At 45.6% G+C, this 25,889-nt stretch overlaps 1 protein-coding gene across 1 annotated transcript in view; it reads left to right on the plus strand.

Annotated features, from left to right (window-relative positions):
- Positions 1-25,889, plus strand: part of GUCY1A1 (guanylate cyclase 1 soluble subunit alpha 1) — a 465,791-nt gene that overhangs the window by 118,872 nt on the left and 321,030 nt on the right. The window contains exon 2 of the mRNA XM_069243102.1: positions 4,995-5,706. Coding sequence (XP_069099203.1) covers positions 5,452-5,706 — 255 coding nt within the window. The 5' untranslated portion in view covers positions 4,995-5,451. The remainder of the gene's footprint in view (positions 1-4,994; positions 5,707-25,889) is intronic.

A 25,889-nucleotide genomic window follows, 5' to 3' on the forward strand; every position in this document is an offset into this window, starting at 1 on the left:
GCTAGGTTTAGTTGACAGCTCCCTTGTGCATTCACTTAGACAAACCCCAAACACAGGATGCTCAGTCACACTTGCATACATCTGCATATTGAATGGGTCTTCCTGGGCTGGAAGGGTGGAGGGCCTGACACTTACTTGTCAAAGGACAGTAGCCTGCCCTCACACAAATGACTGCCACACCCCCTACTGGGACTCATGCAGACAGGATGGAACTGAAAGGGGACCGTGTGCACATCTAAGCCACTCTTTGAAGTCTCCTCCACTTCAAAGGCACATTTGAATATTTAAACAGGGCCTCTGCCCCTACCTATTCAGACACTTCCTGGAGAAGAGAACCTGCAACCTGCCAAGAAGAACTGTCTGTCTGTCCAAAGGACTCACCTGACTGCTTTTCTGCAAATGACTGCTGTCCTGCTGTTGCCCTGCTGCCTTGCTGCTCTCTGGCTGTGCTGAGAAGTGATCTCCAAGGGATTGGATAGAGGTTACCTCCTGTTCCCTGAAGTCTGAGGACCAAAAATACTTAATTCCTGCAAGAGAACTCTGTGTGCAGCGAAATTTGGTGCACAGCCTGCAAGAAACGATGCACAGCCTGCATCACGGTGAGAAAATCACTCTGCACCAAACCGGAATGACGCAGCTCGACTTCACAAGGAGAAGATCGAGGCAGCGCCATCATTGCGACCGTAAATTCGATGCACAGCCAACTGGATCGACGCAAGGCCGAGCCGGAATGGTGCAGCCCGTCTTCCTGAGAGGAATCAACGCAGTACCTGCCGTGTGGTAGAAAGTTCCACCCAACGCCACCGGATCAACGCATCCCCTGTGACTTTTTCCTGCAAGTGCCGGATTCCATCGCATTGTCCCTGGGGTGTTCCCAAACCCCCGAACCCAAAGAGGATCCCAGTCTATGCGCCGGAAATCAACGCAAAGCCTGCCCTGTGTGAAAACTCAATGACGTATCATTTGTGTGTGCCGGAAAAATCGAAGCACACCTCCCCATTTTCCATGCATCTCCTCCTCTGTGGTCCTTTGCGGAGGATATGAACGCAAACCAGGTACTTTGTGCTTGCAAGAGACATTTGTCACTTTTTAAGACTAAAGACACTTTATATCATTTTTATAGTGATATTTCAACATATACTTATTGCATCTTTTGACCTGCATCTTACCAGATAAATATTATATATTTTTCTAAACACTGTGTGGTGTATTTTTGTGGTGTTCTGCTGTGTTATTGCATGATTTATTGCACAAATACTTTACACATTGCCTTCTAAGTTAAGCCTGAATGCTCAGTGCCAAGCTACCAGAGGGTGGGCACAGGATAATTTGGATTGTGTGTGACTTACCCTGACTAGAGTGAGGGTCCTTGCTTGGACAGAGGGTAACCTGACTGCCAACCAAAGACTCCATTTCTAACAGGTAGTAAGCGCCATATAAATGCCACTTACAATTAAATTACACTGACTGGGTCTGGGATCAGTTAGTTTAATGTGCTCAGGTACGCAGTCACATACTGCACACTGGCTGACACTGTGCACGGGTGGCAGCCCTTGGCCAGAGAGAGCCTGACTGGGACGGGGGGCTTTCCATACTTTGCAGGAGATCCCTCAAGTTTTGTTAACCCACTGCACTGAACACTTAGGGGCAGAATAATGAAAAGTGGTGCTGCACCCAGTGCTACGCCACTTTTCTTGCTCCCCTTAGTGCCCTCTAACACCACCATGTGTGTGCCATATTTAAAATACAGCACACCATGGCATTAGTTAGGGAATTAGCATTAATGCTAGTTTGGCACTTTGCAGGACTAGTGTCAAAAATGTTGATGCTAATCCAGCAAGGCACCTAGAGGCTCATTGAAACCAATGGGGGCCTCTTTTTAATGCCTGCTCTGAGAAAAAATGACGCCAATAAATTTTCTAAATTTCCATGCACCATTTTTTGCCCCCCCCTAATGAAGGAACTCCCCCTTTGCATACATTATGCATGGCACAGGCATAATGTGGCGCAAGGGTTTACAAAGTGGTCCAAAGCATGAATTGTGCTATTTTGTAAATATGGCGCTGCATTTTTGGTCTTCCAACACCACATTAGCATTAAATAAAATACGCTAATGTGGCGTTGGAATGGTGCTAGACCCTCTTAAATCTGGGCCTCAATATTTACACATTCTTATTAGTTCAATGTTTGAACTGCCTAGGACAAAACAACTTTGTCCTGCTGAGATGTCAAGATAAGAGCTACTACTTGTAAGTGTCTCGCTTTCAGTGATGATATGAGTGAGAGAGAATGTGAGAGAAATAAATGATATGCTTACTATGAGTTAGATGTAATATTCACTGGTCATCTTTGGTATTGTTGGGCCATCATTCTGAGTGCTCACTAATTCTGTATTGAGTGCAAATGGGTTTGTGGATCCGATTCATCATTACAAAATAACCCCACATCTGAGAATTTTTCCCATATAGATTTTGCCAGGACAAAACTAAATAAATGTGAGGTGGGAAAGCTGTTTTCAAAGATGGATAGAGTGGTAAATGGATGCACAAACTGCAGTATCAACATCTTCCCCTCATTTCAAAGTGGAAAACTGATTGGGGAGGTGAGAGTGCACTGGAGGAAAAAGCAGCTTGCGCTATTATTTATCCTCTGGGCCGTTTGATGGTGCTCAAAGGCCGGGTTACTCAGAATGAGGGTCTTTTAGTCCAGGTGGAGTTAGGTTCAGGAGGGATGCTTAAGCTTTGTTGGGCTTCTTCTGTTGCTTTGAGGTTAGGTGAGGTTTGGTTTTATCGGCCTTCTTCTGTTGCTTTAATGTTAGGTTAGGTTTGGCTTTTTCCAAGAAGTATATACACCTATTGGGTTTCATTGTGGACTTTTTTGTGGTTGAAACCTCCCTTCCCCCTAAAGATGGGGACCTTTCAGACCATCTGGCTGAATGTCTCCCCTTTGTTTAGATTGTTTGCTCTTTTTGTTTGGTTGTCTTGGCCTCTGGGAGTTACATTGGCGAAAGATCTCTGCTCGCTTGCACAAACAGCATTGACCTGTTACTTCTTCGTAGTGGCATAGCTTTAGCAGTAGTTTTCTGCACAGAAAGAAGAGGCACAATATGCCTGTCCGTTGACTGTGTCTAATGAAAACTATTCGATTTCATTGAATATAAATAATAGACATAATAGAGAGTACCAGCACAGATAGTCATTTAAGTATGTGTATTCAATAACCTATACTGAGATACACTGGGTAACTGTTCACTGGTTTAAATATGTCTTGCTCATTGTAGCATTACGCTCCATATCTCCTTAGTTTATTGAACATGCATGAATGAACGTGTGCATTTGTTTCGCCTTTTATGTCACTGACCACTAGGTCCAGCAAGATATGTGTGAGATCCACAGAAAATGCAGATGTCGTGATTTTTGTTCTTCTTAAACATTTTCTTATATGTGTGTAAATACGTGACAGTCTGTTCTCTGTGTAGTGAGATGTAACCGCTAGCAATTAGGTATTTAGTTTATTTAATAAATCGAATTTTCAAAAGTGTGTCTTTGCTCTCAGACTTCAGTGAAGTCCATATGGGTTACAACTGGTGCACTGATAATTCGATGTAAAATACATTTAAAGTCGTGGATAAAATCGTTGTCCAAAAAGAGAATGTAAGGAGGCAGTAAAACATCTTTGTATACGTGGTAAATGTGTTTACATTTAATTCCATTTCAAATAAAGCCTAGCGCAAAGTCTATATAATTGTTCCCTGTGAATCTTCTGATCACTATCACTATCCAACAAAGGCATAATACACGGTAAAACACCGTAAAACATTGAATATATCTCAAACAATGTTTATGTTGAATTCATTTTGAAATACAGTTTAATACAAGTTTTATGGGAATAAGGTAATTGAAACATTTCCTGTTTATTGGACTTTTTTCACAAATCCTTTCTATTGATCGTAGGTTCTGTACTCAGACATGTATGGTATTGTTGAACAAAATATTTTCAAAAACGCCCAGAATAATTTATCTTATTTTCACCGTTAATTTATTTTACTAATAACATTGCATTGTTTTTCTGTGTTTTTGGTGAACTTGACCTAAACTTCTACAACTCCTCTACATCACTCTGGCGCCTTTCATGTGCCTAGCTTGCGCTGTCGAAATTTGCAAATACTTATGCATTCACAAATGGCCATTCAAAATAGATTCATTTTATTGACATCATTTTTCTTTCAGAACTTGTAACAGAAAATGAGTATTTTAACGAGGCCGTTTAAAGAGGCAGAAAAATGTATGAATGAGGCTCTTCGATTAGTTCTTGTATCAAATGTTAGCACATTGGCTAGGTAGCGAAATTAGAAAACAATTTTTACTCAGTGAGGTTCTTTTCCCCTCTGTTTTATATGGTGATGTTATCATGTTATGTTATGGTATATGATGTTATTTCCACTACATGGAACACTAGCTGTATAGAGTTTGCCCTTTTAGTAGTCTTAGCTAGTTCCTACACCTTTCTGTCACAGTTGGAAGTCTGTTTCAGCATGTTATCATGTGTTCTGTGCACTGTATGTTAGCTCTCTATGTGGGTCGTAGTCGCCTTATTCAACGACGTGTTTGTGGATTATTTGATGTCAAGGAGGTGCAAACGGTGGGCTTTACCACTTTCTTAAGTATATGCTGGCTCAGAAGACATGCCCTGTGCCCTGCAAGTGATGATATTCTGTGTATGCTGATGGATCTGTGAAGGTAAATGTGTGTGTGTGTGTGTGCGATGGACTATATAATGTGCTCTTTTTGTCAAAGATATTTAAGTGTGGAGTGCTGTCCAATTAGTTATTTGTGTATAATAGTTGGATGTCCCCATAGTTTTTATTGAGGTTGGTTTACAGTTACTGCAGCACATGTTTATTCACTTGTATGTGTGTTGATAAATTGATGCCATTGAAACTGTGCGATTAATGTTTTTATTTGAGTGAAATATTTCTCCTTTTTTGTTTACAGAATTGTAAACTGACATCGGAATAGACTACAACAACTTGCAGCTTACCAACTTATAATTGACAACCTTCTAGCGTTTGTCAGCTCTTGGGCGCAGGATTTGAATGGATCCTATTAAGATCTTGTGACAGTCAGGATGACCGCAGGTGGATATGTACTGTTGTTCTGCTTCACTACGTGTACTTCCTGAATGTGACGCACAAGCATCAGACCCTTGATGTCTGTGGCACACAGTAAACTCGGTACTAGTCAAAGAAGTCACGACTCTGCGCCATGTTCTATGCCTCTGATGGTCTATAATCCACAGCCTATCATGTATTAATAACAAATACTTTTGTACTGTGCTTGACTCTTCAAAGTGAGGGTTGCTGTTGATACTGACATGACACCATCCACCGCACGATAAGTGTAGAACAAGGGATAGGTCATAATTAACTGGCTGTTTTACAAATCGTACAGCATGTTCTGCGCGAAGCTAAAAGACTTGAAGATCACAGGGGAGTGCCCCTTTTCTTTGCTAACACAAAGTCAGGACTCGGAGGAGCACGAGGACGAGGGTGGGGAAGTGCCAATTCGTTCTGGAGCAGCTCTCCCCATCTGTACAGATGTCGGAGAGAAAGAAAGCGCGGGAAACCTGCCGCAAAGGAAGACCAGCAGGACTCGCGTGTATCTGCACTCGCTGACAGAGAGCATCCGCAAGTTAATCTTTCCTGAGGTAAGAAATGACACTTATAAAACGCATCTTAAAATGTCATAGCCCTTTGCGTGCGGTAAAGTATGAAATAGCTTCCAATGTACTGTGTGTGTCTTTAGAACCATTTTGCCTGGCTATATCTTGGTTTAACTGGGCAGGTTGTTTAAATATTTAAGATATGAGTTACTTTTTGGAGTTTTTGGAATGTTATGTCGCCCAGCTGTACTCTACTGCTTTACATTTTAAACATTGTAATAGACTATAAAATGTAAGTAGGCAATAAAAATGAATAGTGTTTATGCACTTTCAATTTGAGTACAGATGAACATGGCTTTCCATGAAGAGGACAAGTTTATTTTAAGTTAAGAATAAAGTGTGAAATCACCCCATGTTTACTTAATGCAGTTCTCACTAGGAGAAACAAGGGTTTTTGATTTTGCTTATTTGAAAGTCTGAAATGGTTTTATGGTGATTGTATTTTTTTTTAAATTATGTATGCACATGGTAGCCTAAGTATCGAGCAAGAGAGAAATTAAAGTAACGTGATAGCCAGATAGCAGAAGCTAGCTTTGGCATGGCGCTGGGGCGGCCATATTTAGTTCTCCTGTGTTGGCTATGACACTTTCGGTGAAAATGCTGCACCGATTTAGCAGACAACGTTGGAATAAGTGGGCAGGCTGCAGGCTTTTGTCAGAGGCAGGACCGCTGTCTTTCAAGTAGCCTCCCCCCCCACCCCCCCACCCAACGCTAAATGACCCTTTTGAGTAATTTTCATAGAATTATTTATTTTTTTTTACCTCCCTCGCGCGTCAGGACACGAACAGTGCCTTTATAGACTATTGGAGACACATTTTTAGAATGCAAGGTCAGCACTAATTTGCTGTCCTAACTAACAACGGTGGTACCAAATGTCAACGTCCTGAAATAGTGTTCGCTAGTGTTCACTAAATTTCAGTTCAGAGCATGACAATGCTAGGTTACAACTTTCGAAGCTTGTAGAAAATGCCTTGTGATAATGGTACATTGCTTTTCTTCATACAAGAGATGCAAGCCACGTCGCTCAAAGTTTTTGCATTTTCTCAGATAAATGTGTTTAGGAACCACCAAATGCGAAGTTAGAAGAAACTGGGCTTGTCAAGCTGTCGAGAAATAAGTTGATCTTGACCTACAATTTTTTTTAGTAATTTCAGGGTTTAATGGTAAGCTATTGTTAGACGTTTCCATAGTCACTACAATGGTATGTGAATCTTGTGGTCCACATTTAGCACGTTTTGGTGATTATGTGTGTGGAATTACAAAAATAGAAAGGACCAATAAGAAATCTCCAATAAGTAGGCCAAACGTATTCAAGTACAAGGAGACTAACAAAATTAATTATTAAATTACTCCCACTTAAATTGACTATTTTGGCCTCCTCATGCTTGTACAGTAGTTTGATGTTTGAGAATGAGAGTATCTCTAACACACCTTTCTCTGTCTGGTAGGGTGAAGGAAAGTTTCAATTTCTTCTTGTAGCATTTGAACTTTACTGCTTCCACGAAGTTCTAAGTCTCACAATGTTATTCTGTTTGCACTTCTGTATAATAGAATGACATTTAATTAAAGAATGGAAAATCCAGTTTCTGCTCCACCATTTCATTCATACTGAGCACCTTATGGAATTACACAGGGTGACACTAAAACAATGAATAGGGTGGGTGCACTGGGAAAGGAAGACATGGGTCACATATTTTATGGCCTCTGCCTCTTTCTGAGGAAGCCAGGAATAAGTTCATCTCCCCTCAGCTGAGTTCTAAATCAGTCATCCAGTTATTTTCCTCCTGGCTATAGGTTTGGAAATTTTCTGTAGATTTCAATATTCTTCCCCAGATTAAAGATGGGGGAACAACCTAGCATTATCAAATACCAGTTCGCAGGATTTTCCAGCAACCAGGACACGATGTGCAATGAAATTAGCTTCCCAAGCCTTCTTGACTCTCTCAGCAACTTTGAGCAGTCACGGTCCAGCTCAAAGGTGGTGGTGTGAATCTTTAATCATGTGCAATACAACACAAGTATCACTGTTGCACTAAATATGGGATTGTTCAGTTTCTTTATTTAAAAAAAAAAAAACAATTAATAATTCTTCAAACCTGGGAAACACATTTTGGTACTGGAGGCAGAAAGGTGACTGTCTGACCCACACTGGCAATTTATGTGCAAACCCACAATCTAGCCTTTTTCAGCTGCCTGGATCTTGTCAGTACACAAGCCGGCTAGACGCTGGACCTCTGCACTGCAAAACAGGACCTGTGAACCCCCTAGTAGAACTCTTGATCATTTTGTCTAACCCATGTCAATTTTAGGCTGACAAATAACCTGTGTTTACACCACACATGGTAAAGGCAAGTTGATATTGGAGGTGAAGGGGGGGCACATCTGGGTGGAGCCTTGAAGTGATTAAACAAGCAGCTTCAGCTGTGTTCAGGAAGGGATTGTGCTTGCCAGTCATGATTCACCAGTCAGCTCCTGGCTGTTAATTAGCTTTCTACAAGGCATTGTTGAGTGGTAAATTCTTCTTCAAGAATTGTATCTGAGTGTGGCTGAGGCTTCTATTCCAGGACAGGTCAGTGTAACCGTAAGCATACACTTTATTGTTTGACTTAAGAAGATTACCATCATGCATCTCTAAGTGAGGGAGTACTGCAACAGGGTTTATTCAGATCTGGGTTGATTGATATTATCCATGATTTTAAAATGAGCTCCATCTTGGTTTCACAGTTCTTCACAGTTAAGCAGTATCCCACCGTCAATCAGTGCCAGTGCATCCAAACACTTTGAAAGTGTTTTATGTAGAGTTTCTTTACTCAGTTCACTTTGTAAAAAGCTTAGGTCTTGTCTTGACATCATCTAATAAGCTTTGTGCTTGCTGGTGTGCACATGACTCTAGAAAAGTACAATATTCAGGGCTTCCTTTGTCAGAAAACCCTGTATATTCGGTGTGGGGGAACACAGAATCAAACAGCCAGAAAGAAGAATATGAAGTGGTGTATAATGATGTCCTTCTTGCTTCATGAGCAGCAGTCATCCTGTATCTGATATAACTGTTGTTAAGTAAAGAGATCATCCAGTTTTCCCCAGGCCACTGGGGCAAACAAGACTTCTGGGGTGGTCAGCAGCTATCAGTCCTGAGTGTAGCTAAAGCATAAACTCTGTGTTGGAAAATGGGTTATTGGTAGGGCAGGTAGGTACCTACACCTAGCAACAAGCCACTAACCTCCACATAGGTACAGTTAGGTCTCAGTAAATTAATCCCAGCTCTACCCTTGGTAGCTTGGCATCGAGCGTCAAGGCTTAACTTAGGAGACAAAGTGTAAAGCATTCAAATATCACAAAACAGTAATTAAATAAAACACAGGAAACAGTTTAAAAATCCAAAACCAATTTATAAAAATAGCTTATATTTTTATCTTTAAAATGACACAAAAACGATTAAAATCGGTTCAGGGGAACCGGAGATATGAATTTTTAAAGTATTATTATTTTCTAGCGCTTAGAAACAAAAAGCGCCAATCGGGTCATCTGGTTGCACCAGGACCGGGGCAAAGTCAAACTTTCAGGCCGACCACGATGGAGCCCTGCACGGCTACAAGTCGCGGGAGGCCTCGGTTAAAAAGTTACCTTCTGACTTAGTCTCTTTTTTGATGTTTTTCTTCCCCGGGACGAACCTGCCAGTTGAATCCGACCTCCTGGAGCCCTTGTCCGGATACGCGAAGTCGGTTTCCTCGGTGGTGATTTTTACCTTCGGACTTAGTCGTTTTTTCGAGATGAAAATCCTTCGACCGGGGTAAACCTGGATCTTGATCCGACGTCCGTGGAGCCCTTCTCGGATACGATGGCTGGGAGGTCCCGGTCAACTTTTTACCTTCGGACTTAGGGCCTCATTATGACCCTGGCGGGCGGCGGAGGCCGCCCGCCAGGATCCCGCCCTCCAAATTACCGCGCCGCGGTCAAAAGACCGCGGCGGGTATTACGAGTTTTCCCCTGGGCTGGCGGGCGGTTCCAGTTAAACCGCCCGCCAGCCCAGGGGAAAACGACCTTCCCACGAGGTTGCCGGCTCGTAATCGAGCCGGCGGAGTGGGAAGGTGCGACGGGTGCTACTGCACCCGTCCCGTATTTCACTGTCTGCAAGGCAGACAGTGAAATACATTTTGGGGCCCTCTTACGGGGGCCCCTGCCGTGCCCATGCCATTGGCATGGGCACGGCAGGGAGACCCCCCCTACCGCCATCCTGTTCATGGCGGCTTTCCCGCCATGAACTGGATGGCGGTAGGGGGGGTCAGAATCCTCATGGCTGCGGAGCGCGCTCCGCAGCCATGGAGGATTCCAATGAGCAGCGGAAAGTCAGCGGGAGACCGCTGACTTTCCGCTTCTGACCGCGGCTGAACCGCCGCGGTCAGAATGCTCATTGGAGCACCGCCAGCCTGTTGGCGGTGCTCCCGTGGTCGGTGGCCCTGGCAGCCACCGGCCGCCAGGGTCAGAATGACCCTCTTAGTCTCTTTTTTGGATGTTTTTCTTTACCGGGACGAACCACGAAGTCAGGCCGGGTCGCGGTTGAGGCAAGCCGGCTAGAATTTCCGCGTCGGGTCGGTCCCTCTCTGGAGCTTTTTTCCAAAAATTCTCAAATCTTTTCCAAACTTCTGGGGCTTCACCCAGATGTTCTTTTAAGGTTCTTTTGGGGTCCACAGCTCACCCCAAGGGTCCAGAAGTTCTGTGATGGTCCTTGGGGGGTGCGGACTTCAACTCCCAGAATGCACCTGGCGCAAACTCCTTTTTGGCCACTGGACAGTGGTCAGCTGGTCGCTTTCTTCAGGAGTTGGTGCAGGGGACTCTGGTTTAGCAATTTTTCACCTGTAGCAAACAGGGAGTCCCTCCTTGAACCAGTTGAAGCCAGGCAAAGTCCTTCTTGTGGTGGAGCCCAAGTGTGCAGCTGGTGCAGTCTTTCTGAGTGCAGGGTCCAGGTGCAGGCCAGGGGTCCAGCAGGGCAGTCCTTCTTCTTTAGTTCCTTTCTTGTTGAATTCTGGAGGGGATCTGAGGTGTGGGTGCAGGTCTGCCAGTTTTATCCTTGCTCCTGGGTGAAAAGCAGGGGGGCCCTGGTTCTCCAATCAGGTACAGGGTCGTCCCCCTGTGATGACCACTTCCTGGGAAGTGTGGCAAAAATCCATCCCAAAAGGCAACAGTCTCCAAAAATCCAACATGGCTGAATCTGATTTTTGGAGGTTACATCTGGCTGAGCCCACCCACTGGTGTGGCTAAAAATCATAAACTCACCCCTCTCCTGCCCTCTCCTAATCTAATCAAGGGGGCACCTAGTTGTCTGGGGTTGCAGGATGTGGGGGTGTTGCTGGGTGCTGCAAATGTCCTTCTCTGCCTTTGAAGACCAGTTTGGCAGCCCTCCCCCTTCCTGCCTCACCATCTGCTGAGGGGAGATTCTCTCCCCCAAGCACATTCCTTTGTGTGAAGTCAGGCCACTTCACACCTCATCAAGGTAGCCTGGCAGAAGCTGCTGCAGGCTGGCCAATCAGAGCACAGCAGCAAAAACAATGCAGAGCTGAAATTGGCAACTTTTTAGGTAAAGTCTAAACTTTTTACCTGGACAAGTTATATTAAATCCCACAACTGGAAGTTGTAGGATTTATTACAACAATTAATTTGATACCAAATTCTTGGTATGCAACATTTAAGGAGACTTTAAAATTTAAAATAAAGTCTGCCCATTCTAGCCTATGAAGGCCATTTACTTCAATGAGGGAAAAACGAATTTGGCTGTTTTTACCTCACCAGGGCTTATAAATCTATTTTTATAAAGTCCCTGCTTATAGTTACATGGCACCCAGCCCTAGGGGCACATAGGGCACACCTTAGGGGTGACTTATATGTAAAAATAAGGTAGTTTAAGACTTTGGAAGTACCTTTAATTCCAAAGTCGAATTTGCATATAACTTTAATTTAAAAGCAGCCAGCAAGGCAGGCTTGCTTTTAAAATGACACTGGGCACCTCAGCAATGCACCTAGGTGTGCACCACCTATGCTGTGGTCCCTAAACCTACATGCCCTACCATATACTAGGGACTTATAGGTAGGTTAACTTAGCCAATTATAATTAGCCTAATTTGCATATCCATTTTACACAGAGCACAGGCCCTGGGACTGTTTAGCAGTACCCAGGGCACCATCAGAGTCAGGAAAACACCAGCAAAAAGTGGAAAATGGGGGCAAAAAGTTATGGGGCCTCTGCAATCAGCCCTGTTTTCTCACACAACCCCCCCCCAGCCCACACGCCAGGAGACTCAGCCCAACCCTGGGAGAGTCTTCCTGGATTGTTAGGCGAGGAAGACAGTGAAGAAAACTGGCTGTCCCTTTGCAGGGCCTACTCTGCCTTATATCCTCCTGTCAGGGTCACTCCCTATGGGTAGTGAAGCCATCCCAACAGTGAAAGGACCCACCTCAAACTGAAACTTCCCTCTAGGGGGGTCTTCCTCCTCTCTCTCTGCCAACTTGGGTAGTGAGGTGCCCACCTCCCCTACTCCTAACTTTGCTAGGGCAACACCTAGCTTACCCAAAGAGGTCACCCAACACTTGAGCAACCCCACCATGACCAATAGGGTCAGGGGGCCTACTTTGCTATTGGCCCTGGGGTCTGCCTCCCAGGCCAAGTACAGTGCTGCCAGGAAGGCTAGCACCCAGCAGAGGCTACTGACAGCTGTCAGTACCCAGAACCACACCCTAAGCTCTCCACTGACAGGTGGCTGAGCTGCTTTAGGGGCAACTTTGGGGTCCTGGCACCCCTCTTGCTGTCTAGAGTGGAGGGCTACCACCTCCTGTGGCAGACACCCTCCTTCCACTCTCCCTTCTGTCAGTGCAGGGGCAACACCTTGCATCTGGACAGCTGCCTGACTACTCAGGACTTCCTTGGGGTCAGGTGAGGCCTCACCAGTGCCAACTCTGGGCTCCCCCCTTACTGGGGCAGAAGGCCCTTGGCTCCCTGGATCTCTCTTTAAGAGTGGCCTACCCTTCCTTTTCTTCTTTCCTTTTCTTGGGGACCCCTGTCTCCTAACTATAGGGACTGACTCCCCAGGACTTTGGGTTGGGGGGGCGCCCTGGGCGACCACCCCATCTGTGACCAGACTCACCTCTGGGAGGTCATTGCCAAGGATACAATCTAGGGTAAGGTCAGCACTGACTACCACCCTAATCCAGTCAAGGATACCCTCCCTTTCTAGGGGCACTATGGCTACAGGTTTGGAGGTGACCTCCCCTGTGGCTATCCTGACTTTCTTTGTCTTTCCTGGGACATACATGTCTGGGGTCACTAACCGGTCACTCACTATAGTGTGACTGGCACCGGTGTCTCTCAGGCCAGTGGTAGGGATCCCATTCACTTGAATGTGGTGGAAGTGCCTACTCCCACCCTCAGGGATCACCAGCTTACCATCTGGTCCTGTCTCCCAGCTCAATGCTAAGAGGACTTCATCATCTGAGGAATCCTCCTCCATGGCTACACTGGACAGCCCAATGCTAACCACCTTCTTTGGACAGGCTGCATCTCCTCTGAAGTGACCTGTCTGCTGACAGTCAAAGCAAGCCCTACTGTCCAAGAGTTTTTTTAACCCTGGGTCTCCCTGTCTCTGCTTGTCAGAGTGGGAGTGGGATTTACTCTCCTCCTTCTTAGGGTTCTGGGGTACAGAGGGAGTCTCTGTGGTGGGCTTACCACCTCCCTCCTTAGGTTTTTGGGGACCTGTCCCCCCCTTCTTGGAGTCTCCCCCCTGGGACTTGACAACCACCCTGGTTCTCAACCACTCATCAGCTGCCTCCCCTAGCTCTCTAGGGTTGGTCTGCTTAGAGTCCACTAGATGCTGGCGTAACCTTTCTTGGATACAATTGGTCAAGATGTGCTCTCTCATGATCAGATTGTATAACCCCTCATAAGTATCTACTTTGTTACCAATAATCCAGCCCTCTAGTGCCTTTAGTGAAATGTCCACAAAGTCAACCCAAGACTGGGTACTGACCTTCTGGGTGTCCCTGAACTTCATTCTATATTGCTCTGGGGTCAGACCAAACTTCTTGGCTAAGCACCTCTTCATACTAGGGTAGGAATCTGCCTCCTCCCCCCTTAAGGTCAGAAGCCTATCCCTCCCTGAGTTGGGGACCAACTCCCACAAAAGGGAACCCTAGTATTGAGGCCTAACCCTTCTCATTTGGAGTGCCCTCTCAAAGGCCCCCAGCCACTTATCTATGTCATCCCCCTCTACATAAGCAGGAACTACCCCCTTGGGTAATCTGGGGCAAACTCCCCCACCCATGGACACCTCAGCTTCTTTATCGCTGCTTCCATCTCTTTTCTCTTTGTATGCCCACTTTTTCTTTTCTAGGGCCAGCTTCTCTGCTTCCAAAGCTATGTATGCTAGCTGGGCCTCCAGCTCTCTTTCTCTGATGGATGGGTTCTCTCCTCCTGAAAGGACCCCCTTCCTACCACTAGCTTTGGATCTGCCCCTAGTGACTGTATCTACTGAGGACCGTTCTTCCTCATCCTCACTTAGGCTCAGATGCCTTGCCTCCCCTGAGTGGTTAGAGCTAGCATCCTCCCTTCTTTCTCCCTCCTCTGGAGCTTCTTCTGACTCTACCTCTTGGGCCTCAGCCCATGCTGTCAGGGATGTGATCAGGATTTGCTTCCTGAGATCAGTGGTTGCAGGCAACCCTCTTTCAATACACAACCCCCTAAGCTGGACTACTGTCAGTGTGGGTAGACTAGCCAGATCAAGCTCCATGGTTCCCTAGTTTTGTGTCAACAAAAACTTTTTGCAAAAATTGGAAACAAGAATTTAGAAAAATTACAAAAATTCAATAATTGAAATTAATCCAAATTAAAAATTAAATTTTTTTTTGCACTAGGACACTTTAAAGGATTTTTAATTTGTTTTACCTAAAACTGTAACGTGATATTGAACACAAGTACAGGATCCCGTCGCTGCTTCCAATTATGTTGGAAAATGGGTTATTGGTAGGGCAGGTAGGTACCTACACCTAGCAACAAGCCACTAACCTCCACATAGGTACAGTTAGGTCTCAGTAAATTAATCCCAGCTCTACCCTTGGTAGCTTGGCATCGAGCGTCAAGGCTTAACTTAGGAGACAAAGTGTAAAGCATTCAAATATCACAAAACAGTAATTAAATAAAACACAGGAAACAGTTTAAAAATCCAAAACCAATTTATAAAAATAGCTTATATTTTTATCTTTAAAATGACACAAAAACGATTAAAATCGGTTCAGGGGAACCGGAGATATGAATTTTTAAAGTATTATTATTTTCTAGCGCTTAGAAACAAAAAGCGCCAATCGGGTCATCTGGTTGCACCAGGACCGGGGCAAAGTCAAACTTTCAGGCCCACCGCGATGGAGCCCTGCTCGGCTACAAGTCGCGGGAGGCCTCGGTTAAAAAGTTACCTTCTGACTTAGTCTCTTTTTTGATGTTTTTCTTCCCCGGGACGAACCTGCCAGTTGAATCCGACCTCCTGGAGCCCTTGTCCGGATACGCGAAGTCGGTTTCCTCGGTGGTGATTTTTACCTTCGGATTTAGTCGTTTTTTCGAGATGAAAATCCTTCGACCGGGGTAAACCTGGATCTTGATCCGACGTCCGTGGAGCCCTTCTCGGATACGATTGCTGGGAGGTCCCGGTCAACTTTTTACCTTCGGACTTAGGCCCTCATTCTGACCTTGGCGGGCGGCGGAGGCCGCCCGCCAAAGTCCCGCCGTCAGCTTACCGTTCCGCGGTCGAAAGACCGCGGCGGTAATTCTGACTTTCCCGCTGGGCTGGCGGGCGGTCGCCTTCAGGCCGCCCGCCAGCCCAGCGGGAAAGAGGCTTCCACGATGAAGCCGGCTCGGAATCGAGCCGGCGGAGTGGAAGCTGTGCGACGGGTGCAGTTGCACCCGTCGCGTATTTCACTGTCTGCGCAGCAGACAGTGAAATACATTTAGGGGCCCTCTTACGGGGGCCCCTGCAATGCCCATGCCAGTGGCATGGGCACTGGAGGGGCCCCCAGGGGCCCCGCAACCCCCCCTACCGCCATCCAGATCCCGGCGGTCCGACCGCCAGGATCTGGATGGCGGTAGGGGGGGTCGGAATCCCCTCGGCGGCGCAGCAAGCTGCGCCGCCGTGGAGGATTCAATGGGGCGGCGGTACACTGGCGGGAGCCCGCCAGTGGTGCCGGTCCGACCGCGGCTTTACCGCCGCGGTCGGAATCCCCATTGGAGCACCGCCGGCCTGTCGGCGGTGCTCCCGCGGTCCTCCGCCCTGGCGGTCTTTGACCGCCAGGGTCAGAATGACCGCCTTAGTCTCTTTTTTGGATGTTTTTCTTTACCGGGACGAACCACGAAGTCAGGCCGGGTCGCGGTTGAGGCAAGCCGGCTAGAATTTCCGCGTCGGGTCGGTCCCTCTCTGGAGCTTTTTTCCAAAAATTCTCAAATCTTTTCCAAACTTCTGGGGCTTCACCCAGATGTTCTTTTAAGGTTCTTTTGGGGTCCACAGCTCACCCCAAGGGTCCAGAAGTTCTGTGATGGTCCTTGGGGGGTGCGGACTTCAACTCCCAGAATGCACCTGGCGCAAACTCCTTTTTGGCCACTGGACAGTGGTCAGCTGGTCGCTTTCTTCAGGAGTTGGTGCAGGGGACTCTGGTTTAGCAATTTTTCACCTGTAGCAAACAGGGAGTCCCTCCTTGAACCAGTTGAAGCCAGGCAAAGTCCTTCTTGTGGTGAAGCCCAAGTGTGCAGCTGGTGCAGTCTTTCTGAGTGCAGGGTCCAGGTGCAGGCCAGGGGTCCAGCAGGGCAGTCCTTCTTCTTCTTTAGTTCCTTTCTTGTTGAATTCTGGAGGGGATCTGAGGTGTGGGTGCAGGTCTGCCAGTTTTATCCTTGCTCCTGGGTGAAAAGCAGGGGGGCCCTGGTTCTCCAATCAGGTACAGGGTCGTCCCCCTGTGATGACCACTTCCTGGGAAGTGTGGCAAAAATCCATCCCAAAAGGCAACAGTCTCCAAAAATCCAACATGGCTGAATCTGATTTTTGGAGGTTACATCTGGCTGAGCCCACCCACTGGTGTGGCTAAAAATCATAAACACACCCCTCTCCTGCCCTCTCCTAATCTAATCAAGGGGGCACCTAGTTGTCTGGGGTTGCAGGATGTGGGGGTGTTGCTGGGTGCTGCAAATGTCCTTCTCTGCCTTTGAAGACCAGTTTGGCAGCCCTCCCCCTTCCTGCCTCACCATCTGCTGAGGGGAGATTCTCTCCCCCAAGCACATTCCTTTGTGTGAAGTCAGGCCACTTCACACCTCATCAAGGTAGCCTGGCAGAAGCTGCTGCAGGCTGGCCAATCAGAGCACAGCAGCAAAAACAATGCAGAGCTGAAATTGGCAACTTTTTAGGTAAAGTCTAAACTTTTTACCTGGACAAGTTATATTAAATCCCACAACTGGAAGTTGTAGGATTTATTACAACAATTAATTTGATACCAAATTCTTGGTATGCAACATTTAAGGAGACTTTAAAATTTAAAATAAAGTCTGCCCATTCCAGCCTATGATGGCCATTTACTTCAAAGAGGGAAAAATGAATTTGGCTGTTTTTACCTCACCAGGGCTTATAAATCTATTTTTATAAAGTCCCTGCTTATAGTTACATGGCACCCAGCCCTAGGGGCACATAGGGCACACCTTAGGAGTGACTTATATGTAAAAATAAGGTAGTTTAAGACTTTGGAAGTACCTTTAATTCCAAAGTCGAATTTGCATATAACTTTAATTTAAAAGCAGCCAGCAAGGCAGGCTTGCTTTTAAAATGACACTGGGCACCTCAGCAATGCACCTAGGTGTGCACCACCTATGCTGTGGTCCCTAAACCTACATGCCCTACCATATACTAGGGACTTATAGGTAGGTTAACTTAGCCAATTATAATTAGCCTAATTTGCATATCCATTTTACACAGAGCACAGACTGTTTAGCAGTACCCAGGGCACCATCAGAGTCAGGAAAACACCAGCAAAAAGTGGAAAATGGGGGCAAAAAGTTATGGGGCCTCTGCAATCAGCCCTGTTTTCTCACACTCTGCCTATGTTTTCGCCATCAAAGTTCTGGAAAAATGTCATTATGTGCTATTGGGAGGAGGCTCATGTGCAAGGCTACATGTTGGGGAGACCATTCATAGGGCCTGATTACAATCCAATGTCCAGTTTTTGGGTTCCCTGGGCTAAGATGCCTTCCACGTCTGTCTAAACGTGAACAATAGACGGTGCTTGTATTGATTCCTATCACTGCATTAAAAGTAAGTCTTCCATAGATTCCCCTCCTTTGTTCTCTTTCCTTTGCCTGGCCTGTGGTTTCCTCTACATCATGTATTCACATCCTGAGTATATAAGGGATACTATTGTTGGTGGTGCAGTTGTAGACATATCAATGTTTTCATGCCATACTCCACATAAGACTCTTCCCTCGGAACACTCTTATCTGCTTCCTCCTAGCAAGCTTTTTATATCTGTGCTTCTTACTAAAATATATGTTACATACATCAATCTGGTATTCAAAACCTTTATTGCATACTTTCATATAATTTTCATTTTGTTCATGGTCTCCACATCCACCAAAGAGTTGTTTAGTAGAGTTTCAAAGAATTTCTCCTCTTTGAGAAGTAGCTGGGCCCCTTTGTGTCTTTTTGGTTTACTCTGCATCTTTAATGCACAGCTGCTCTGTCATATTTCAAAGGACATGTGCTTGGTGCAGATAGTCCTGGTACAAAAATCATAGGTGCAACAGCCATGCTGCTCTGTTTTGTATGGGTCGTTTAACCTCTTTCTCTTTTTGATGAGTTTGTAGGAATATGGGTATAGTTTTAGCAGTAGCCTGTAAGTAAGCTCTAATTTGCATCTGCATCTTTTGATGCTTATAATGTAACAGATTTAAGTTCTCATTTTCACTGTTAAACCATTCTGGTGGATGGATTTTAACTTACTCCACCAAAGGATGGCAGTGTTAGCTCAAGATTACTGGCTGAATGCATTTCAGTGTAAGTATGACATAGTTGTGAATTTTCTAGAGATGTATGATACATCCTTTATATAGAATAATGTTTTGTGGTTTAGAGAATCCAAGTAGTTCAGAGGGTAGAGTAGAGATTGAGCTAGGAGTCAATGACCTAGTCAAGGATAGTCCTCCCTCACATTTACTTCCATTGTAGGCACTTTCTTTCTGTTAAAGGGCAAATGTGATAGGGATCCATTGTTCTCCTCCTCCTTTTTCACTCACACAGCAATGGCAGTTGGTACACAAATGCACAGATAAAAGATTAAACAATCATCTTTTTGAAAGTTGAGCTAGGCCTGGTGCAAGATGGTTTCCTTCTGAGTGAAACTCCTGCAAACCTGCCACAAGGAGGCTGAATGAGCATGTAGCAGTGGGGCGCCTGGTGACCAGAGTGAGAGGAGCATTGAGAAGTGCATATTGGTCTCTGCAAGTTCTGATGAGACTGGAAAGAGTCAGCCAGCAGCTTCGACTACAGTGTATTTGCAGACATCGGCCACACTGGACGTGCATCATCGTCTTTCCTAGCTGGAGAAATGGTGGTGCATTAACTGCAGCAGAGCTGCTCATCTAAGAGAGTGAGGGGATATAAAGGTTGATGTCTCAGAAGGACATGCTCACAGTAGCCTCTGAGGACATAACACTTTCCCCCACACAAGAACGACCTGCAGATTAGTTGCAATTGCAAAACTTTTTACTAATTAGCCTCCACCGCACCATGAGGCCTGATCAAGACAGAGTGCCCCTATGTATGAATCCTACCACAGCATCAGGGAGAGAACACCCTCAAATCACTGTGGAGATGATAATGAAAGAAATAACAGTCATGGTTATATCAGTGTGATCAATGTGCCCAAATTAATGGATCTATCTTCCGAACTCAAGTCAACAAGGTCTGACATTTCATCTTTTCAGAAACACCTGAGTACTACAGACACATGACTAGACACTGTGCAGGACATTGTGGTCAAGATTCCTTTCTGTGGATAAGAGATTTGGCATATGTATAGGAAGTTCATTAACCTAGGAGGCTACCAAGATGGGACAACATCAGGTTTTATGGCATCCTCTATAGCTTTGAAATGCGAAACATGTAAGGATTCTTGGTGACCGCCCTACCTTGCCTGCCAAAATTAGATATATCCCTTGCTCTGGAGTTTCAGACAACACATGGCATTACATCCTGAAGCACTGCTATGTCTACATGTCCGAGATCTATCATTGCATGTTTCCTGCAGCTTGGTAAGACTGGAACACATCATCCAGGTATGTAAAACACAATCCATATACATTTGAAGCAGACTTGATTCACATTGCTGAAAACATCTAATTTAAGACAAATGTGATCAGAAAGAAGCTTCTACTACTTAAAACTGAAGATAAGAGGTGGCATGATCATTTTTTCACTCCCTTTCTAATCTGTCCCCCTTGCTCCCTTCTCTGATATGTGCACATGCTGAGATTCCAAATATAGCTTCATTCTAGGTAGGAGATTTCAGGAACATTCTGAGGAAGGGAGTCTTTCCTTGCACTCTTTTCAGACTGATTGCGTGGATAATGAACAGAAGAAATTCACCATTAGCTACTTTTTGCGATTGATTATCCCAAGACAACAGACATACATACATTTTCCACCAACTCATTCTGCAGGAGCATCTGAGGTTCTGGTTGTGAGCATGGCTATGGACGGAAGTAAAGCTTGACAGATAAAGGTAAGGCTCTACCTTTCCTGGGCTTAGACACTATTCCTAGCCTGTCTATCCATTGGAATTAGTCAATTGTTTGTTCTTCTGTACACCACCCAAGTGAATTGGGAAAGGGACTATCACACCTCACTGTACATCCTTTCTTGGAAGGATTACCACCAGCCTTGTATTTACTTAATCAGAACTCTCCAACAGGTCCCCTTCATAAGCCTCAAGCTCTCAGCTGTCTCAATGGTCACACAGTGGTGTGAGTATGACACTGGTTTAGTCAGTCCTGCCTTCGGAGTGTGAAAAGCTTTGCATATACTATCAATATATTTCAGGGAAGTAGTATTTTGCTCAAAGAAATACACTTACATTTGGAATGCAATGTTTTTATAATGTAACATACTAAAGTTTGATGATTGCAAATAATAGTACAACCACTGGCAATAGGTGTAAGGCCCAAATGTATACTTTTTTTGCGCTGCATTTGTGCAATTTTCTGATGCAAAAGTGGCGCCAACTTACAAAATACAATTATATTTTGTACGTTTGCGCTGCTTTTGTGTCAGAAAATGGTGCAAATGCGGAGCACAAAAACATATAAATATGAGCCTAAGGAGGCAGGAAAGATGGTGCAGGCCCAGCCTGACTATGGTTACAGACATTTATTAACCATCTTTGAGACTAGTGTTGGGGACTCTCCAAGTATCACCTACAGCTATTGATTTTGATTATAGATAACATTCCAAAGATTCTGAAACAATGTCTGTTTGTATGAACTTCATGTAACTGTGCCTCGTATGAAAGGTTTTACAAATTGAGGCTCTGTAAAGTAGAGCAGATATATTAAAGATATGGATACTGTTGAATTTTGTTGTTTATTACATTGGCGTATAGACACTGTTAAGCAAGGCTACATGCTGCAGCTATTTCAAGGACCAATCATGCAGTCAACAGCAATTGTTTATCGCACCCCTTTCCAGCATATAATGTCATGATTGGCTGCAGTAACTGTTAATGTTATTGTTATTTTTGTTCTTGCTCTTGTTTTATTCTAATTCTTAATTGGTACATGTTTCACCTAATGTGGAGAAGCAAATTGAAGTTGTTCAGGCGACCAGAGGATAACAAGATTACTTACCAATGTTTAAATGCAATGGCCTAGTGTTAGACTTTTCATCCTTGGCTTTGTCTCCCCTAACTTTTTGCCTGTTTCACAGGTTGTTGATGAGTGCTGGACTCTAATTTTGCTGTTTGTGTTACTCTGGGCACTTTACCACTGCTAACCAGTGCTAAAGTGCAAGTGCTCCTTTACAAAATGTGTATGTAATTGGTTAATCCATGAATGGCATATTTGATTTACTAGTAAGTCCCTAGTAGAGTGCACTAGAGGTGCCCAGGGCCTGTAAACCAAATGCTACTAGTGGGCCTGCAGCACTGGTTGTGCCACCCATATACGTAGCTCTGTAATCATGTCTCAGACCTGCCACTTCAGTGTCTGTGTGTGCAGTTTTAACTGTAAATTCGACTAGGCAAGTGTACCCACTTGCCGGGCCTAAACTTCCCTTTTCTTACATATAAGACACCCCTAAGGTAGGCCCTAGCTAGCCCCAAGGGCAGGGTGCAGTATGGTTAGGGTAGGACATATAGTAATGTGTTTTATATGTCCTAACAGTCAAATATTGCTAAATCCGTTTTTCACTGTTGCAAGGCCTGTCCCTCTCATAGGTTAACATTGGGGCTGCCTTTAAATCTGATTAAAGTGTAGATTCCCTCTGGGAGTGGATGGACATGTGGAGTTTGGGGTGTCTGAGCTCACAATTTAAAAATACATCTTTTAGTAAAGTTGATTTTAAGATTGTGTGTTTGAAAATGCCACTTTTAAAAGGTGAGCATTTTCTTGCTTATACCATTTCTGTGACTCTGCCTGTTTGTGGATTCCCTCTCTGGGTCAGTTTGACAGTTGGGCTGGTTGCACCTCACACTAGACAGTGACACATAGGGAGCTGGGGTGTAGTCTGCATTTCCTGATGAGCCATCTGTGCTAGGAGGGAGGCAAGGAGTGGTCACTCACAACTGAAAGGGCTGTGTCTGCCCTCACACAATGCAGTCTCCAACCACCTGGTGAGTGTCTGGGTCCTGGCCTGGGCAAGGCAGGATTTCACAATCAGGAGAGACTTTGCCTTGAAGTAGGCCTACTTCAAAGGAGAAATTGGGTATAAGAAAGGCACCCAAAACCACAGACTTTAGAACACTTCTGGAAACCAAGATTAACCTCTGCCTGGAGAAGAGCTGAAGAGCTGAGGAAGAAGAGCTCCCTGCCTGTGACTGTGCTTTGTGGAGCGATCCTGCAGTTGATGCTTCTGCCAGAGTAAGAGGGCAAAGACTGGACTTTGTGTGCCTTCCATCTTGTGAAGGTCTCCAAGGGCTTGATTTAGAGCTTGCCTCTTGTTGTTTGAAGTCTCAGGGACAGCAAAGATGTCTCTCTGCCAGCACCTGGAGTCTCTGGAGAGACTCCAACTCTGCCATGTGGTGCCCATCCAGTTCCTGGGACCCTGAAAGGAGAAGCTGGCAGCCTAAGAGGAAGAAATCCACACACAGGACGCCATGTGGGGAAAAGATTGATGCTACTCCGATCTGTGGCTGAAAAATCAATGCCGGCTGAAAATCGACGCTCGCTTGCAACGCGACCCAAAGATCGATGAACGAAGCTGGAGAAATGACGCACAGCATCGCTGACAGAGGCTGGTGAGAGTGCAACCTGCGCTGCATGGTTTTTGGATCATTGTGCAGCTGGATTGCCGACGCAAGCACTGATGGGCATGTAAAAACAACACAGGGCCTTCCCGGACCCGAGAGTGCTGACCGGAACAATGCATCGCTGTCCTGCAGAGAGAAAAAATGACGCACCCCGACCCAACAAAAGGAGAAATGACACAAGGTCTCACTCGTAAGTGGAATTGACGCATCACTCGCCCTTTTTGACGCACACTCACCTGTGCGGGGTAATTTTTGATGCACCCAAGGTACATTTTCACGCTAACAGCGTTAGTGTGTGTTTATAACTACATGAAGACTCTTTTTTGCTTTTTAATTGATAACTTGACTTGCGTACTGTGGATTTTTGTCCTTTTGGTCTTGTTTTGTTTAGATAAATATTTTCTATTTTTCTAAATCTGTGTTGTGTCATTTTGTAGTGTTTTCATTAAGTTACTGTGTGTGTTGGTACAAATGCTTTACACCTAGCACTCTGAAGTTAAGCCTACTGCTCGTGCCAAGCTACCAAAGGGGTAAGCAGGGGTTAGCTGAGGGTGATTCTCTTTTACCCTGACTAGAGTGAGGGTCCTTGCTTGGACAGGGGGTAACCTGACTGTCAACCAAAGAACCCATTTCTAACATAGAGGGTTAAAATGAACAAGACATGGAGAAAAGTAAACTTGAGATGGAGACCAAAATATATAAGAAAGGAGAGAAAGATGTGAGAACAGAGAGAGACACTGGACAAAAAAAGGAGAAAGTTATGTTGGTGGAATAAGTAAGAAAGAGATTTTACAGGGGAGAAGAAAGGAGAATAAGGAGAATGAGAGCCTGTAAAAAGTGTGGGAAATAGGGAAGAGTGGGTAAGGCAGAGGATGAAAACACAATTTTTCCTCTCTGCAGGAGAGTGATGCGTCGATCCGGGTAGCACTCGGGTCCGGGAAGGCGTTGAGTCGTTTTTCCGTGCCCATCAAGGTTTGCGTCAAAAATCCTGGTGCACGGTATTAGCAAAACCGCAGTGCGTGGGTTGCGATGTTACCAGCCTCCATTAGCGATGCAGCGCATTGTTTCTCCAGCAGCGAGCGGTGTTCTTCCAGCCACACTGCAAGCGGTGCATCAATTTCAGCTGTAGAGCCAGTGGCGCGTAATTTCTTCAATCGCGTCTCGGAGGTTGCGTCGGAAATTTACCTGCACGGCCGACGGTGCTTGGATTTTCAATCTTGGTCTTCCAGCTTCACCTATCAAGGCCCCATGAACTGTATAGGGCACCACTTGGCAGGGCAAGAGTCTCAGCAGAGAGTTCAGGTGCTGGCAGGGGAAGTCTTTGATGGCCTTGAGACTTCAACAACAGGAGGCAAGCTCAGGACAAGCCCTTGAGGATTTCTTCACAAGCAGGAATGCACAAAAAATCCCAGTCTTTGTCCCCTTTCACCAGGCAGAAGCAGCAACTGCAGGATAGCTCCACAAGACACAGTCACAGCAGAGGAGCACTTCTCCTCAGCTCTTCAGCTCTTCTCCAGGCAGAGATTCCTCTTGATATCCAGAAGTGATCTAAAGTCTGTGGTTTTGGGTTCTCTTCTTATACCCATTTTGGCCTTTGACGTAGGCTTTTTTCAAAGGAAAGTCTCTCTTGTTTGTGAAATCCTGCCTTGCCATAGCTGGATCATCTCCTTGTAAAATCTGCCATGTTTTTCTGACAATTCAAACGCGCGATCACAATTATTATTTCCTACGGGTCTCTTCTTGCCTTGAATTCTTCTTTTGAAAATACACAATTTTCCCTCTGTGTCACTTCTCTAACTTTAGTATTTCTTTCTGAATTCATCTTCTTGTTAACACTACCTGCAAAATATGTTCTTCTCTCTTCTAGCATCACGATAAAAGTTTTTTCTTTTGAATTTATCTAGCAGGTTAAGTTATTTTGGTATGCCTTAGCAGTGTGTATAGGTAAGAATGGACTAAAATAATGCAAGCTGCCTCCATATCTTTTACTTGCGCATGTAAATTCATGCTTTTCTATAAAGGTACTTTTGAAAGAATCACGTCAAAGGTAGAATACATCTTAAAAAGTCTTTGCGGGTCATTCCGAGGGCCACCGACCACGGGAGCACCGCCAACAGGCTGGCGGTGCTCCTACGAGCATTCTGACCGCGGCGGTTTAGCCGCGGTCAGACGCGGAAAGCCAGCGGTCTCCCGCTGACTTTCCGCCGCTCGTAGGAATCCTCCATGGCTGCGGAGCGCGCTCCGCAGCCATGGAGGATTCCGACTCCCCCTCCCGCCATCCAGTTCCTGGCGGTTCTCCCGCCGGGAACCGGATGGCGGGAGGGGGAGTCGCGGGGCCCCTGGGGGCCCCTGCCGTGCCCATGCCTATGGCATGGGCACGGCAGGGGCCCCGTAAGAGGGCCCCTAAAAGTATTTCAGTGTCTGCAAAGCAGACACTGAAATACGCGACGGGTGCAACTGCACCCGTCGCACCTTCCCACTCCGCCGGCTCTATTACGAACCGGCGTCATCGTGGGAAGGGAGTTTTCCCCTGGGCTGGCGGGCGGTCTTGCGAAGACCACCCGCCAGCCCAGGGGAAAACTCGGAATACCCTCCGCGGTCTTTCGACCGCGGAGCGGTATTTCGGAGGGGGGAAGTCTGGCGGG

The sequence above is a fragment of the Pleurodeles waltl genome, chromosome 1_2 (genome assembly GCF_031143425.1).
Source record: "Pleurodeles waltl isolate 20211129_DDA chromosome 1_2, aPleWal1.hap1.20221129, whole genome shotgun sequence".
Taxonomy (NCBI): Eukaryota; Metazoa; Chordata; class Amphibia; order Caudata; family Salamandridae; genus Pleurodeles; species Pleurodeles waltl.